Source organism: Artemia franciscana, chromosome 1, assembly GCF_032884065.1.
Source record: "Artemia franciscana chromosome 1, ASM3288406v1, whole genome shotgun sequence".
Taxonomy (NCBI): domain Eukaryota; kingdom Metazoa; phylum Arthropoda; class Branchiopoda; order Anostraca; family Artemiidae; genus Artemia; species Artemia franciscana.
In genome coordinates, this window is record NC_088863.1 from 13,099,385 (window position 1) to 13,117,068 (window position 17,684).

A 17,684-nucleotide genomic window follows, 5' to 3' on the forward strand; every position below is an offset into this window, starting at 1 on the left:
TTATAAATAAAGACATCCAACCTCTATGGACTGTTAAAAGCCATACTTTTTCGCCCCTTCCCCTGAATGTGCTCGGTCCCTCAGAGATTTAGGGACGATCAGATGCTTCGAAAATTGTGTTTAGACTCATCATTGTCTTGGGGGGGGGGGTAAAGCGACAAATTAAAAAGAGGGACGAATTCTTTTTCCTCCATTTTCTGTATGTGCAAATCTAATAATACAAAAAATCGGGTTTGGTTTTCGTAATTTTGAAGGGTAGTTCTTTCAGTTGAATATTTGTTAATTTTTTATTTCATTGTATAGTTGTTTTTTTAATGGTGAAAAACTATGAAGTCGTAAGTGCTAAATATAAGTATACAAGTATATAAATATAAGTCGCAAGTATTGATATAGAACCAGTTGAAAAAACATGGAAAGGAAGAATAATTTAACCTGCTTCATCATTAGCTGAAACGTGTATTTGTTATAAATTGTTACTACTAGCAAAAAGAAATGACAACTAATCTCAATTTCAGGGAATCAACAAACTTGTACATAATGTGTTTTTTTCAATGTGTTTTTCAATTTACCCATGCATATAATGTTTTTACTAGCTTAACATACCCTTCGGCAAGCACTGGAAGTTTCAATTTTATACTCTAATCTATCCTTGATATACTCCTGATGCGGCCATTTGACAGCTTGTATATATACCACGTGTTTCCATTTAATATAACAAACCTCCCAACATTATCCGAAAATATCTCCTTAAATGTTTAATTAATTAAAATTAAATTAAAATTTGTAATTGTTATAAATTATTACTAGTAGGAATAGGAAATGGCAATTAATCTCAATTCCAGGGAACCAACAAACTTGCACATAATCTTTTTTTTAATGTGTTTTTTAATTTACAATTAAAATCTTTGTTTTTTAATTGACAATTAATCTCAATTTCAGGGAACCAACAAACTTGCACATAATCTGTTTTTTTTTTTTTTTTTTTTAATTCGTTTTTTAATTTACCTATGCATATAGTGTTTTTACTAGCTAATTTACTGTTTTTACTAGCTTAATGTGTTTTTTAATTTACCCATGCATATAGTGTTTTTACTAGCTTAACATATCCTCCAGCATGCACTGGAAGTTTCAATTATACTCTAATCTATCCTTGATATACTCCTGATGCGGCCATTTGACAGCTTATATATATACCACGTGTTTCCATTTAATATAACAAACCTCCCAACATTATCCGAAAATATCTCCTTAAATTTTTAATTAATTAAAACTAAATTAAAATTTGTAATTGTTATAAATTATTACTATTAGGAATAGGAAATGGCAATTAATCGCAATTTCAGGGAACCAACAAACTTGCTCATAATCTGTTTTTTTTTTAATGTGTTTTTTAATTTACCCATGCATATAGTGTTTTTACTAGCTTAACATATCCTCCAGCATGCACTGGAAGTTTCAATTATACTCTAATCTATCCTTGATATACTCCTGATGCGGCCATTTGACAGCTTGTATATATACCACGTGTTTCCATTTAATATAACAAACCTCCCAACATTATCCGAAAATATCTCCTTAAATGTTTAATTAATTAAAATTAAATTAAAATTTGTAATTGTTATAAATTATTACTAGTAGGAATAGGAAATGGCAATTAATCTCATTTTCAGGGAACCACCATCAACTGCAACTGTCCCGCCAGCTGCAAAAAAGAAGAAAAAGCTCAGCGACAAGATTTTACCTCAAAAAGTCAGAGATTTGGTGCCAGAATCCCAAGCTTATATGGACCTATTGGCGTTTGAGCGTAAATTGGATGCAACAATTATGAGAAAACGACTAGACATTCAGGTATAGGATTTTGTATAATTCTATATTTTTAGATTATTTTTTTCGCGCTCCTCTAGGTTCTAAAAACAAACTTTTTTGTAGATTTATTGAAGAAACCTTCCCCCATGTATTGAAATACATTTTGTCCCCCCACATTTTTGTGAATTGACACCCTGTATACGGGTCAAGAGATGGTTGGATAAAACATTTCTTACTGTTTTAAAAAGTAGAGTTAAGAGAAAGAGTCAAACTTTAGCGTAAAGAGCGGGGCGTTGAGGAGGAAAAGCCCCTTTCATGTACGGAGTAATTTCTGTTGCTCCTTCCGTTTTAACTTTTATTGTTGCTCCTTACTTTCATTTAAAAAGACTTGTTTTTTTTCTATATATATATGTATATATATATATGTATATATATATATATATATATATATATATATATATATATATATATATATATATATATATATATATATATATATATATATATATATATATATATATATATATATATATTTTAAAAAGGACATTTTTCAAAAGAACTTTTTTTTCAGAATTTTTCAAAAGAATTTATTTTCAATAACTTTTTATGCAACAAAACGCAAATATTATTATGAATTCTATAATTGTTTAGTTCATTCATGTTTTTTGCAATGTGTTAATATTTGTGATTTGGTAAAATTTATTATATTTAGTTTACCTATTGTTGCTAAAAAGAGGGATATATTAACAGGATAAGCTTGTTTTGGTGTTACTTGGTTGTTTTACATTTGCTGTTTTTTTTTTTTTTTTCATAGGCATGTATTTTGGGGGTGATACCTGACACGGGGATGCCATGGATATTCTGTGGTAGCCACAACACTTGGCTGGGTAGAGAATTAAAAGTGGCGAAACCCTATATAGGCCAGTGTATTCTCCTGATGAGCCCTTGTGTTGGGTTGTTGCCTCTGAATTATTTGTCTTTATTATTTTTTCTATTGTTTGGTAAATGACGACTTATACTTATTGACGACATGACTGCCTGTCCATGGATTATTCTTTATGGTTGATTGTGTATGGCTATGCTGTTTGACCTATGTGATTGTATGGATGAGTAGGGTTAAGGCCTCATTCAAGTGCTGGTCTATATTAATCACTAATTTAGGAAAACAGTCTTCCTTTTCTCCTTCTCTCTCTTTTTTTTTTGTGTTTGTGCTGTTGCATTGGTGATTTCTCTTTTCATGATATATATATATATATATATATATATATATATATATATATATATATATATATATATATATATATATATATATATATATATATATATATTAAAAAGGACATTTTTCAAAAGAACGGAAGTGGCAACATTAAAACTTCAAGTGAACCGAAATTATTGCTATTGTGGGCCACTTCCACAACCCTAGCTTTTTACGTCAAAGTCTTTTAAGTTCTTTAAAAATATATCTCGTTCCGTACCTGCGTCCGTTTTGTTTAAGCAGTCTTTTTGTTAAAGCCATTGGCTTTCGCAGATTATTTATATGGGAGTACCTTCCACTTGGCTTTCAATCGCTGGGTGAAGTTTTTGTCCCATCTACGCATTCTTTAAAAGCAGTACTTCCTTATTTAGGATTCCTGAAATTTGTAAGTTCTTATTATCTAAATATGTCTTAAATTCCTAGGAAGCGTTAAAACGTCCAATGAAACAAAAGAGAAAACTCCGAATTTTCATATCGAATACGTTGTATCCTTCGGAGAACGAAGAAGGAAGTGTTGCCTCCTGGGAGCTCCGAGTTGAAGGAAGACTTCTAGAAGATGGGAAAAATGACCCCACTAAGGTAAGATTATTATGGGTCTTTTGGCAATTACCAAAATGTAACTTAAGCCCAAGGCCAATTTTTTTTTTACCCTAAGTCACAAAGCTGCATTTTATCGTTTCGTGTCATTGCTGCTTCGGCTGTGTATGAGAATTATACCAGATAGAAAGCAGCTATATAAACCAAGTATTGCTGTTCTTAAGCAATTCTCAGGTAGGGTTTGGTAACTTTATTTGGGTCTCTCCGGCTTAATACCTGTGTTTGTAATAATGGGCTGTGTTATCCCCGCCTTATACTGTTATTGTGTAATCATTCGTAGTCATAATCATGCATAATACACACTAGTATACATACACATAACAACAGATAAACACAATGTAAAATGCAAAAAATAACAAAATATAATAATGCAAAGTTATACTGTTATTGTGTAATCATTCGTAATCTTAATCATGCATAATACACACTAGTATACATACACATAACAACAGATAAACATAACGTAAAATGTAAAACATAACAAAATATTATGTTGTAAAATTATGCTGTTATTGTGTAATCATTCGCAATCTTAATCATGCATAATACACACTAGTATATATACTCAAATCAACATCTATTGCTACCCAATAAAAGTGTAAAGTTTATTTATAAAACAAATAAAAACCTAAAAATACCAGTTCTTTTCTCTCTTTGTTTTCTCAACTTTCACTTTACATGTCAACACCCGAGACATTGTTACAGGATTTTTGGACTGTTCTGAAGAGTATGGCTATCTCAAAATTTTGATATGATGCATTTGAGGAAAAGAGGGCGTGGGGAGAAAGACTAGTTATCCTACGATTATTTTTGATTCTTAAAAAGGAGCTATAACTTTGGTAAAATTATAGACAAGCTACTTTTTGATATCTTGGAAAGGAAAAAGGAAAATGATGCTTTCAGGAATGGGTGTACAGACTAAAGCAGAGTCTAGGAAGGTATTTGGAGTACCTATCTCCACTCTTTCTTCCTCTAGAGGGCACTGACCTTTAAAAACTTTGTGTTGTAAACGTGAAAGCTTGCTAAATAAATCTTCTGCTTAAGTGAAGTACAAGAAAAGTATTCTCAGCTTCACAACCTTGCTCAATCCCAATTTATGCGGTTTCAAAGAACTGCAAATGCGTTTTATAAACTTAGAGAGAGAAAAAACCATTGATATGGCTTAAAGTTCTATTCAGATAACAGGAATTACGTTTTCAAAACTAAAGCCAGAGAAAAAGAAATTGAAAAGTGAAAATCGTAGGTAAAAGATCCAGTTTTGGAACAATAAAGTTTAAATGGGAATAAGTCCTTTTATTAGACAGTGAAAATAGATAAAAAAAAATTCTTGATATTTCGACCACATGTACCGATGGCCATCATCTGCCAAAAAATTAAAGCTCTACAATTAAAACAAAAGTATTTGTATAAAATAAAATAATTACTTTTGGGGTCAGAAACAGCTTTTTTCTGCTGATGACGACCACTGGTGTATGTGGTCGGAATATCCAGATTTATGTTATTTTTATCTAACTGATTTTTTTTCTGATTTCAGATAAATTTTTTTAGCTAAGGGTCCGTATGTTAATCCACTCTAACCTGTCTTGTAATCAGTGAAAATAGTTAAAAGAGAAGAAACTGTCTATTTTTCTACAACTTCAATTTAAACCCTAATGTTGATAAATTAAGATTTAGCTTTCTTTGAATTATTTAAATTCTATTTGGTAGTGCTGTATTGTAATTGATGCTTATAATTTCTAATTCTTATTTAACCCATATTAAAGTATCAAAATTCCTGCGCTACGACATTTTGAGCGAGATCTTTGCTTTAATAACGTTCAACCTAGATCGAAGCAATTGAATTGAATCGCCAGAATCTTTGTCTGGAGTATCCTCCCCAGTCTCCCTCTCCCTTCTAACAGAGTGATTTGCGTGATAGACTTGTAATCGAATGTCCTTTGGGAGGGGGTTGGACTTTCTAGTGTCGCCGATTATTTGTTTCAAAACGAAGGTCAGTGGTGTTACTCTGTAAGCTTAGCCAGAGTCGAAGCAGCTCCAAAAAGGTACCTGGAAAAATGTAGTGAAGATAAAGAGGAAGTATTAGTGGTGTATCTGTAGATTTTGACCATTTGAGAAATCATCATTTGCCATAATCACCAAAAAAACCTGGATAACGTTCTGAAAGTGTAAATAACACATCCAAAATGTATTTGCAATTGCTCTTTGTCTTCAATTAGTGGGCCGCCCAAGTATCTGGTATTCTGTTGCATCAACAAGCCGTGGGAGTGAACATTTTAATAAACAAATTATGCTAGCTGAACAACATTCTAACACTTCAAAAATGAGACATGACGTCAGATAATAATTGGAGGTGAACAGATTTCTAAAATAGCAGTGCTTTTTATTGAAGGATGAAAATAAATAAGCAAAACTATTTGGTTGATTTTAATGCCACTTTTTATCCACGAAAAATTCAAATATTAACAATCTCACGACTCTCAAAGGATACTAGAGGAAGGATATGTGGCAGTTCTGAGATTCTTTTCTGCCTAAGGCCTTTTTAAGGGCGATTCCGTCTACCCCATTTTAGCTGTGTAGTCTTCGTTTTCATCCGTTTTCGCACTGAATGGGTGTATATCAATTAGTGCTACGTGAACTGGTCATGGCATATTTGCAATCTCAACCGACTCGACCCAATGCTCCAGCCTGCTTATTTGGAAGACCCGAACTAGGGAGGGGTATAGTTACGATTTGACGAAGACTCTGCCGAGTCCTGAACGAGGAAGATCTAGGTTATCTCTTGTACTATATTGCTTAAGGAATACAATAAGAATACGGCTTCTAATATGATTTAAAGAAAGACTCAAATAAATAAGAATTAAATTCGAAGCAAGCAGGCTAATTTCACAAATACCGTAGTGCAGTGACACCGTGTCTCCATAGGCTTCAGTTGTACTTTTTTTCGACCTTTATGGTATTCTTTCTCAACCACAGTTTTTGTCTCTTTCACCAATTTCTTTTCCCTTATTTCGTAGGAAGTCCGGGAAGTTAACGCTCATCAAATGCCCTGAACGTCCGGCACATTATATTCCATCTACGTATTCTGTTTCTTTGAATTCCAAAATTAGGATTGTTAAACCGTTTTCATTTTATTAAACTGTTTATTTTAATTGATCCTCCTTATACAAAAGTACAGGATGGCTGACGCCTAGCTGTTCATCTCACCTCATCGCTAAGGGACGTGAAATAGAGATCAGTATCGCTGGTAGGGACAACCCAGTGAAGTGTTATTTACCTTTTTTACCTTTACCTCTTTCTCCTCTCTCTCTCTCTCTCTCTCTCTCTCTCTCTCTCCTTCCTCTCTTACCTCCAACTGCCTCTCTCCTATATCCCCCTCTATCTCCTCCCTCCCCTACTCTTTCCTATCTCTCCGTCTCTCCTTCCTCTCTATCTCTCTCTCACTCTCACCCTCTTTCTCCCTCTCCTTTTCTCTGTCATGACGCAGTTTTTGTGCATTATAAGTGTCGAGAAGTAATATACGGTTGACGTGCTGCACTCTGTTCGTCCTTGGTGTATGCCAAGTCTGTGTCTATCTATGTCTATATCTATCTATGTCTATGTCTATCTATGTCTATCCTTGGTGTATAATACACCTAATTAAAATACTTTTCTTGTGCCTTTTTTAGGTGAAAAGGAAGTTTTCGTCGTTTTTCAAATCGCTTGTTATCGAATTAGACAAAGAGCTCTATGGTCCAGATAACCATTTAGTGGAATGGCATAGAACCCCTACTACACAAGAGACGGATGGATTTCAGGTATATTTTTCAGCTTATTTATGGTACGTTTAGCTAGCTCGTAGTGCGTTTAGTCAGAAACTGATGGTCTTGATTATGTTTTTCAGTTTACTTTTGATATTTGAATTAGTTTGTGGTGTACTTAATTTGCAATGGATAGTGTCAGCTGTGGATTTCCCGTATGGTTAAGGTGTAAGGTTTTATGAAGATTTTCTCCCTTTTGTTTTCCCGTTCGATTTTTCCTGCGATTTCCTGTTGGATTTTCCCCTACGGTTAATTATTAGTGTCAAATTAATAATTATTTTAGTTGGCTGTATGCCTTCTAAATATGTAAAGATAAACTCAATACCGATAACTGGACATCGGATCACATATTCCCAGCATTCGATTTCTATACCTTCAGTATGTTTTGTCCCCAGGATGCATTTTTTTTTTTGTTCTCAAGATGCATTTATACTCCCAACTGTTCGTTACAGTATGTGCACTGTATGCACAGATTTGTACGCAAGTATACGTACTTCTCGTACGCAAGTATTTATACGATTCGTACGCAAGTTTTTATACTTCCTGCGTTTCATTTTGTATTTTTAGGCTTTAATTTTCTTGTCCTCAAGATTCATGTAGACTCTTTACTGAATGTACTACTTTACAGGTGCATTTACAAGTATGTGTTCTCTCAGCATTTTGTTTAGTCATCCCCAAATGCTGCTTACAGTTTAGCTTACAGAGTCACTTCACTGACCCTACTCCAAACCCAATAACCAGTGACGTCAAGACTCGAACCCTCGTCCTTATGAACAAATCACAAATTTCGCAACATAAAATCTTTCATTAGTAAAACACCAATGAAAAAATACGTAAATTTTATTACAAAATATCCATAAGAAATACTATTTTCGGCTTCGTTATGCTATTTTTGTCCTCGATGATTTTGTGATAAAATCGAAATATTTGCACACAGTATTCAAATCGTGAAGTTTTCATGTCGTTTAGGAGATTTAGTAGTGGTTTAATTTGAGAATATCCGTTTTAATCCATTATTCGGTTGTTTTTTTATGTAATTTAAGATGTTTATTCTTAACAACTTAAAAATATAGGCTAATGATTTAATTAAAAGATTTTTTTTCTTGCTTAATGTAATAATTTGAAAAGACAAAATATATATTAGATAATTTTAAAATATGTACAGGTTAAGCAGCAAGGATATTGTATTGTTGCATATATAAATCCTCTTGATCAGACGGCATATAGCTAAAAAGAGCTCTAGAAAAGAACTATTCAGCATTCCTTCGAAATATAATATCCTTACGTCAAAATTACGATTAGGGTTGCAAAATTAGGGTTGGTGGTGCCCGAAGAAAAATTAATTGCATTGCCTTCCGGCGAAATAATAAGCAACATATCTGAATCAAAGTAAAATATTTGATCAAAGTGGACAACCCCCCCTAAGCCGGGGCATGTAAGGCAACTTTTTGCAGACCTCTTTCTGTACAAAATTGAAAAGCAGCAGCATAAGAATGTATTTTTTCTGAATTAGGAGCCTATACCCAAGTAAAATGATGTGGACCCTAAAGCCCCTCCCCCATGAGTTAGACCTTTGTTTATCTATGTTTGAAATGTAAGAAAATTGTGGGTGCTGTATCAAGTAAATTGAATTTAACCCTTTTTTCTGTACCAACAGAATAGGTAATGAAATTTGATCAATTTTACCAGCTATTAAACACTCCTTCGAAATATAATATCCTTACGTCAAAATTATGATACAGATAATTAGCTGTTGTAGATTATAATGCTAAAAAATTTATTCTTTTGGATTATCTGCAGAGACCGCTGAATCACTTTTCCCCTGCATATTTTCCAAATGAATATTTCCAAAATGACTATAAAGATTCAAAGATATTGAACAAGAAAACAGATTTAGTCAGTTCATTTTGAGATGGATGATGACTTTTTCACTCAATCTTTTTTTCTAATTTTAGAATAATTTAATAAATCGGTTTAATCAACGCAATGATCTGCTGAAATATAGTTTGACTGTTTGAAAATCAATTACTTTATAAAAACAATAATAAATATAATTAATATATTCTTTTTCAGATAAAATACTAACAACGTGTGTAATTATTATATATATTATTATTATGTATATTATATAATTATTATTATTATATAAAATATAATAAATTAAAACTCGAATTTATGTTGAATAATTTAAATATATACAGGTTCAGCGACCAGGAGATCGTAATATTGCAAGTACAGTTCTTCCGCTTCTTGATTATCTACAGAGACAATGAATCACTATTTTCTCTATTTATTTTTTTTCTAAAAGAACATTTAAAATAATTCATAAAAATAAAAATATGTTAATCAATTAGTCAAAATATATTTATAAATCTTTTAATTGAAGCAATAAGTAAAGAGTACAGTCCCCATTGGTGGGGCTTATCTCCGTTTCGTGGCCCTTCAGCCAGGAAGTGCAATGGGGGCTTGAGGGTCAGCCATCCTGTGCTTTTGGACATTCTTCCCGTTTGCCTTCCCCATGTGTCTCCAGGTACCCATTTAGAGCTGGGTCGACTCTGGTTGAGCTTATAGAGTCACGCCACTGACCCCATTCCTAACCAAATAACCAGCGACACCAGGACTTGAACCACTATCCTCAATGACAAGGAATTTCAAATCTAGCGTCCTAACAACTTGGCTAGGACGGCTATTATTAGCTGTAATATAATTTGATTTTTTTAATTACAATAATTGGTTATTATAAATGTCAATCAGTATAATTGATATGTTGTTATATTTATTAATTATAAGTATGATTAGAATATATATAAAATATAATAAGTAAAAAATTTAGGATTTATGTTTAATTATTTGAAATGTTTACAGGTTAAGCGGCCAGGAGATCGTAATGTTGCTTGCACAATTCTTCTGCTTCTCGATTATCAGCCTTTGCAGTTCCGTTTGGATCCACGTTTGGCTCGCCTCTTGGGTGTTCACACTTCAACGAGACCAATGATAATTAATGCGTTATGGCAGTATATCAAAACACATAAACTCCAGGTAAATTGACAATATATTAGGCTCAGCATCATTATGTGGAAGGGGAATAATTCATACCGATATTGGAGGGGATCGCTAATTTAGACTAATGGGGTAACGAGGTTGATCTTGTCTATCCATCCTTCATTTTCATCATCAATCACTACGTAACATGTTATCAATTCAGTGATAAAAGACGAATTTTGTATTCAAAACTGAGTAAATCAAGCTGTTTAAAGAAAAGCTTTCATTCATCGCAAAAACCCGTAAGAATCAGCAAATGGCTATATAGGCTATATAATGGCTATATATATATATATATATATATATATATATATATATATATATATATATATATATATATATATATATATATATATATATATATATATATACTGCTTTTCTATTTACAGAATATAAGAAAGAAAAAATGGGTATAATTTAAAACAGTGGAACAAAAAGTCTGGGAGCCTTTACCAACGGGAAAAAAGGTGAAGTTAAATTAAACGCAACATACAAAGAAAAAGACAAGCAACAATAAAAAAAATAAATAAAACTCAAATCTTAATAACCTCCAAAATACTGTAGTCTAAGGTTATATATGGCATATATAACCTAAGAATGTCCCTGTAGTTCTTATGATCTTAACCTTGTAATTGCAATCATTGGTGATGACCTGGAGTTTATGTAAATTCTTTCAAATAGATATAGTATTTCATTTTGCTAATTCCCATTGCTAAACTGATATCAAATAGTTCGTGGTAAAGAACTGTAGTAAGGAGCCTGAAAGTTACTAGCCTGAGAAAATTTGCCCTATTTTAGAAAATAGGGGGAGACACCCCCTAAAAGTCATAGAATATTAACGAAAATCACACCATCAGATTCAGCGTATCAGAGAATCCTGCTGTATAAGTTCCAAGCTCCTATCTACAAAAATGTGGAATTTTATTTATTTTTTTTGCCAGAAGACAAATCACGGATGCGTGTTTATTTAGTTTTTTTTTTCCAGGGGTGATCATATTGACCCAGTAGTCCTAGAATTTTGTGAGAGAGCTCATTCGAACGGAAATGAAAAGTTCTAGTGCCCTTTATAAGTGACCAAAAAAATTGGAGGGGACCTAGGCCCCCTCCCACGCTCATTTTTTCCCAAAGTCGTCGGATCAAAATTCTGAAATAGTCATTTTATTCGTCATAGTCAAAAAACCTTATAACTATGTCTTTGGGGATGAATTACTCCCCCACAGTCCCCGTGGGAGGGGCTGCAAGTTACAAACTTTGACCAGTGTTTGCATATAGTAATGGTTATTGGGAAGTGTACAGAGGTTTCCAGGGGGATTTTTTGGTTGGGAGGAGGGGTTATGTGGGGGAAACTTTCCATGGAGGAATTTTCGTCATGGGGGTAGAAGATTTCCATGAAGGGGGCTCAGCATTTTCTAGCATTATTTAAAAAAAACAATGAAAAAATAAATATGAAAAAGTTTGTTCAACTGAAAGTAAGGAGTAGCAAAACTTAAAACGAACAGAAAATAATACACATATAGGGGGTTCACCTCCTCCTAATACCTCACTCTTTACGCTAAAGTATTTTTAGTAATTTCAACTATTTATTCTACGACCTTTGTGATTCAGGGGACAAAATTTGAAGCTTTAGTGTAAAGAGCGAGGTATTGATGAGTGGGCGAACCCTCTCGTATACGTAATAAAAAAATACGAATATAGAAGTTTGTTACGTAAGCTAATTTGTAACTTACGTTTTACGTTACGTAAAAAAACTAAAAGTTCTAGTTGCCTTTTTAAGTACCCAAAAAATTGAAGGACAACTGGGCCTCCTCTCCCCTCCTTTTTTCTCAAAATCATTCGATCAAAACTATGGGAAAGCCATTTAACCAAATAAATAAATATGCAAATTTCGCTTTAATTATTCATCTGCGGAGAGCCGAAATCAAAACATGGATTAACTAAAAAACGTTCAGAAATTAAATATAGAAAAAAAACAAGTTTTTTTTAACTGAAAGTAAGGAGCGACATTAAAACTTAAAACGAACAAAAATTACCCCGTATATGAGAGGGGCTGCTCCCTCTTCAACGCCCTGCTCTTTACGCTAAAGTTTTTACTGTTTTAAAAATAGGGTTGAGAGAAAGAGTCAAACTTTAGCGCAAAGAGCAGGGCGTTGAAGAGGGAGCAGCCCCTTTCATATACGGGGTAATTTTTGTTTGTTTTAAGTTTTAATGTCGCTCCTTACTTTCAGTTAAGAAAAACTTGTTTTTTTTTTATTTAATTATACGAGAGACGATTTAATGTATCATACACAATCTTCTGTCATTTATATGTACTTATTCAGGTTATACACAGTGATTGCATTACTTGGGAGGTTATTAAGATGTGTTTTTTTTTATGTTGCGTTTAATTTGTTTGAAAAGTTAGTTAGATTTAACTAACTTTTCTTTCTTTTGATAAAGGCTTCTGAACATGGAGTCGAAACATTCGGATTTTTATTATATAAAGTTTTGGATTTTTAATATATGTACATATATTAAAATTATAAAATAGGTTAATAATCAATAAAAAGTAAATATAATAATAAAACTAAAACCAAGAAGCTTCGCTGGTGTAATTTGTTTAAAGCCCAGGAATGTGAAGGATGAAAGCTTATACTTCTTTTATTTTTGTTCACAGCAATTTATTTTGTAGTAGATTTGCGTGTCGTCAAAGAGAAGTATTACTTTTTTATAATATTTTTACATTTTTGTTTAATTTTTGGTATAATCTAATTAATCCTAGTTGTTTACTTTTGAATCTAGAGGTATTTTTCGGTAATAAACAACGTTTAGTCTTCATTAAGAGAGCTTTCCTTCTCTTTTAAGTGTGTTTTAAGTGTTTTATGTTGTTCTTTTGTATAATTTTAGTGCTTTTTGATAAGCAAAGATTCCATTATGGAGCTTTTTTGGTAAAAAAAAGAGGTTGATTTATAATCAGTAAACATGACAAAACCTGGAGCAAAGCTTGTTAAGGTAAATAATAACCATACTAGGCCTGAATATTAACTTGCACAAGATAACGAAAGTATAAATTTTTATATATAACACGCAATTATTGATCTGTTGTTCAGTCTTCTTCCCATCTTCTAAACTTTCATAACCGCACATTTTTCCCAATAGAAATAATTTTTGTTGGTAATTTTCTATTTTCTATCAAAAACAGGCAAAAATGTTTTTTTGAACCGCTTTCTATTGCATGATCACTCGACAGCAGGGCCATATTGTCCGTATTTGATGTTACGGCTAATGCAAAACAGGACGTTTTACCTTCGTCCGACTGGTTTATAGAGAAAATAAAAAATCCAATTGGAAAAGTTGAATTCTCTAAATCTCACCTCTAGTCCTGTTAGTGGTACTACATTCTATATTTTTCAGAAATCAATTAATAAATTTGTGTATCCCCTACTTGTACAGACGACAGATAACATTTACAGATCGTCCTTTGCATCGTAGGGCGCTCCTTCCCGGCTGAAACCAAGAGAACATATAAATAAATTAAAACAAGTCGTGCTTGTTTGGTTACTGCAAGTCCCTCCTGTTACCTTATTTTCACTTACCTTATTATAGTTTTTACTTACTACTTTCTCCTTATTATTTTCTTACTCCTTTTACCGTATTTTTAGTCACTAACATACTGTCACAAACATAGGTACTGGTGATCAGTCAGTCAACATAACAGCTGATCGGTCAAGATAACGATTGTTCACTCCCCATTTAAGTTACAAACATAAAAAAAAATCTGGAGTAAAGCTCGTTAAGGGATATAATTACGCCACTAGGCCTAAATATTAGCTTATGTAAGATAACGAAAATCAACCACCAAAAATTTGACATGAAACTAACAAACCATGTGGAACCTCCTGTCTTCAATCCACCGAACAAAAAAAAACCTATAACTATTTTTGTAATTTAACAATTGGCGAAACCATAAATTTCACCCACCCCTTTCCGTATAAAAACGGTCTTTTAGATGTTTTTTGCGAACCTTTTTTTTTTGTTAACCTTCTCCCCCGATAAGAAATTCTGGATGTGGCCTTGTTTGTACCAGTTGAGCGGGCTTTAAAATAAAGTGGTGAAAGTGCTTACTGATGATGATAAACGTTCTTCTCCGAGTTCTAATCCTAGTGAGTTCTAAAGTCCGTTTCCCATTGGGACTCACTCCGATTGGATTCCTGTCCAATATACTGCAGCAAACCCTTCCAGGCATTAAGGTAAACATGACGCACAGAAAGGTTTGATCGAGTTGTAACTTCTTTAAGGTTTCTAAAGGGACTGGTATTATATTCGTGAACACCTGAAACTGGCAAAGAAAAAGACGGCCAATGCCAGCTAAATTATAAAATTTCACTCGCCTGAAAAGGGCGAGAACGCCCGATAACGCTCATCATCACCAATTTGCACTCTCACCACTTTATTTTGAAGGACCATCAACTGATGCTGACAAGTGCGCATTCGGGATCTTTTTGTGGGGGGGGGGTAAATAAAGATTCGAAAAACGCCTCAAAATTTGTTTATATGCAACTTGTCTGCTTTCTTACGAGTCGAATAAAAGTTTTGAGAAGGAGAGTCAAACCTGGTAACCCCTCTCCTTTCGTGGATACAGCCTTGGATGCAGATGAACTACCAATGCAGAAAACCAAACGGTAACCCAGTACACTAGATATGTATGCACAAGAAAGAACAAAAGAAATTAGGGCTTCTGCCGTATATAACAAGGGACCTTTTCTTGTGGTTCAACTTTACCTTATTACAGTTATAATTAATGCTTGTTAGATCATAAGTTCTTCACAATTTGTTAGACTCCTCTTACTATCTGCTACAAACTTTTATGCCTTGTTTGAAACCTCAGCCTAAAATCTTTTATTGTTGGGCTAAGATTGGAATAAAGTTTGTAACCTTCTCATTAAGGCCTGTAATCTTTTGATTATCGCTATTAATCCATTGAGTGTCATCATCGAATTCAAGTTCGATTTTGTGTCGATGTAGTGAATAATATTTGGACAAATAGTATCGATTTTCATCAATCGACTTTGATTGCCCAATTCAAATTCGAACTTTAGGTAGACGTTTTGAGTGATGTTTCGACAAAGGTCTAGGAAAAGTTAGCTAATTTGGGAGAATTATTCACAGAGAATTTAGTTCGATTGTCTAGCCTAATTAGAATTAATTTAGGAAACATAGAATGGTAGTTTGAAAAGTCGTTAAGAAGTTGGGTTGAAAAGTTGTGGGTCAGGTTGCACCTAAATTTTGAATGAAAGCGGTATAATTGCCTAAAGTAAGGTTGTAAAAAACGAGTATGGGGCAATATCTTGCCTTTCTCTGTCTGTGTTAGCTGTTTTATAATGAAACAGTTGGCAATGAAATATTCCAAATATCAAATATTTACAATCAAATTTCTTATCTTTGCACTAAAGCTTGGCTGTTGCATAGCAGTGATATAAAATGAGAATCTACCTTGAGAAAGTAAGCACCCCCAAAATTTCTGAAGACGGGTGTAGGGGTTTAGAGGAGAATGCAAGAAATTATCAACCAGAATGTTTTAGATCATAGTTTGTTGATGGACGAGGGGAGGGGGAGAATCAGACAAACCATACCTCTTGTAGTTGCTGAGTGGTCCGGATAATGTGAGGGAAGAGAAGATGCAGAATTTGCAAAAGGAAATTTTCAGGTTATAGTTTAGCTTTTTAAGTAGAGGGGGGGGGGGGTAATAGGACAAACCATGCCTTTTGAAGATGCCAAGGGGCATGGATGATGCGGGGCATAGAAGAAGGTGATAAAGCCACAAAAGGGATGTTTTAGGTCTTAATTTCCTCTTTTTTAAGCATTAGTAGTAGTAGTAGTAGATGGATGGAGGGGGCGGGGGGGTTAAGGACACGTCATGCCTCTTGGAGATGCTAAAATTACTTCCACTTTCGTGGAGGTAAGTCTATATATGTCTAAACTAAGCATTGACTCATTGTCAAGGTCTCTGAATGTTTAAGCAGTAACTGAATAAATTATATTTAGAATGAGATTGATGTTAAAAATCACCTTAATCTATAGATTTTCAAGCCTTTAGAAGGGTTATCTGGGTTTGACTTCATTACAAGCACGTGTGTAATATTTCATGGGGCAGACTCACCAAAACAGCGAAAAAGAATAAAGGTACAATTTGCAGCATGTATTATTTGCGAAATTTCGGGGGAGGGCTGTGGAACCCTCTTTAACTTTCTTTATTCTCCTTTCATTTTTTTAGGATTCTAGTGAGAGAGAATACGTTAATTGTGACCGCTACATGGAGCAAATATTTGGCTGTCCGAGGATGAAATTTGCCGAAATACCTCAACGTTTAAACCCATTGCTTCATCCACCCGATCCCATTGTCATCAACCATATGATTAAGTAAGTTCATTGTTTTTCTTCTACTATTGAATCATAAGCGCAAAGAATGAAGACTTTGAGGTTAGGTCAATCATTCATTAGACGTTTCGTACCGCACACCTGACGCTGTACCGACACAAACAACAGACGCTGAACAGTGGTTTAGTTTAAGAAAATTGAACTCAATAATGCCTTTCGTCTCGAATAGCTGACCTTGCAACTAAGGAAGCAGCATTTTATGTTATACAATTTTGCAGTTTTAGAAAAGTGAATCCAATAAGAGGTTTAGCTGCACACAACCAACACTATAACCATATGTAAGTGAGGAATTATGATAATGGTTCAACGACAGACATCGAAGTCCGTTGTAGTTTAAGTGAATCGAATTCAAAAAACATTTTGACCCGCACAGTCCTTTTGCTCTATGTCTTTGTATATTGATTCAAATGCAAATCGAAATCAACTTATGAAGCATCTTGATGTTTGATGTTTTGTTTATTTTGTAATTTTATAAAGCCAAATCCTATAAGAGTTGTGGTAGCAACTAATCAAGCAGAAGCTGAGGTTGTGTAATTTTGTAATTTTAAGAAACCAAACTCAATACGAGGTTTTTTTTTTCTCGCACAGCCAATACTGCGACTACATGGTATTTTAAGAATTACGGTAATGAAACAAAACAAGACTTCGAACAGCGTTTTAATTTAAGAAAATCGAATTCGGTTGAAGATCTGTCTCATACAACCGATGTTGCAACCAATTAAACAGCTTTGGATGTTGCGCAATTTTGTAATTTTAGGAAACCAAATCCAATA

At 33.6% G+C, this 17,684-nt stretch overlaps 1 protein-coding gene across 4 annotated transcripts in view; it reads left to right on the top strand.

Annotated features, from left to right (window-relative positions):
- Positions 1 to 17,684, top strand: part of LOC136025902 (brahma-associated protein of 60 kDa-like) — a 42,815-nt gene that overhangs the window by 14,881 nt on the left and 10,250 nt on the right. For all 4 annotated transcript variants that reach the window (XM_065701973.1, XM_065701982.1, XM_065701964.1 and 1 more), the window contains exons 4-8: positions 1,671 to 1,848; positions 3,485 to 3,640; positions 7,324 to 7,452; positions 10,321 to 10,494; positions 16,748 to 16,893. In XM_065701973.1, coding sequence (XP_065558045.1) covers positions 1,671 to 1,848; positions 3,485 to 3,640; positions 7,324 to 7,452; positions 10,321 to 10,494; positions 16,748 to 16,893 — 783 coding nt within the window. The remainder of the gene's footprint in view (positions 1 to 1,670; positions 1,849 to 3,484; positions 3,641 to 7,323; positions 7,453 to 10,320; positions 10,495 to 16,747; positions 16,894 to 17,684) is intronic.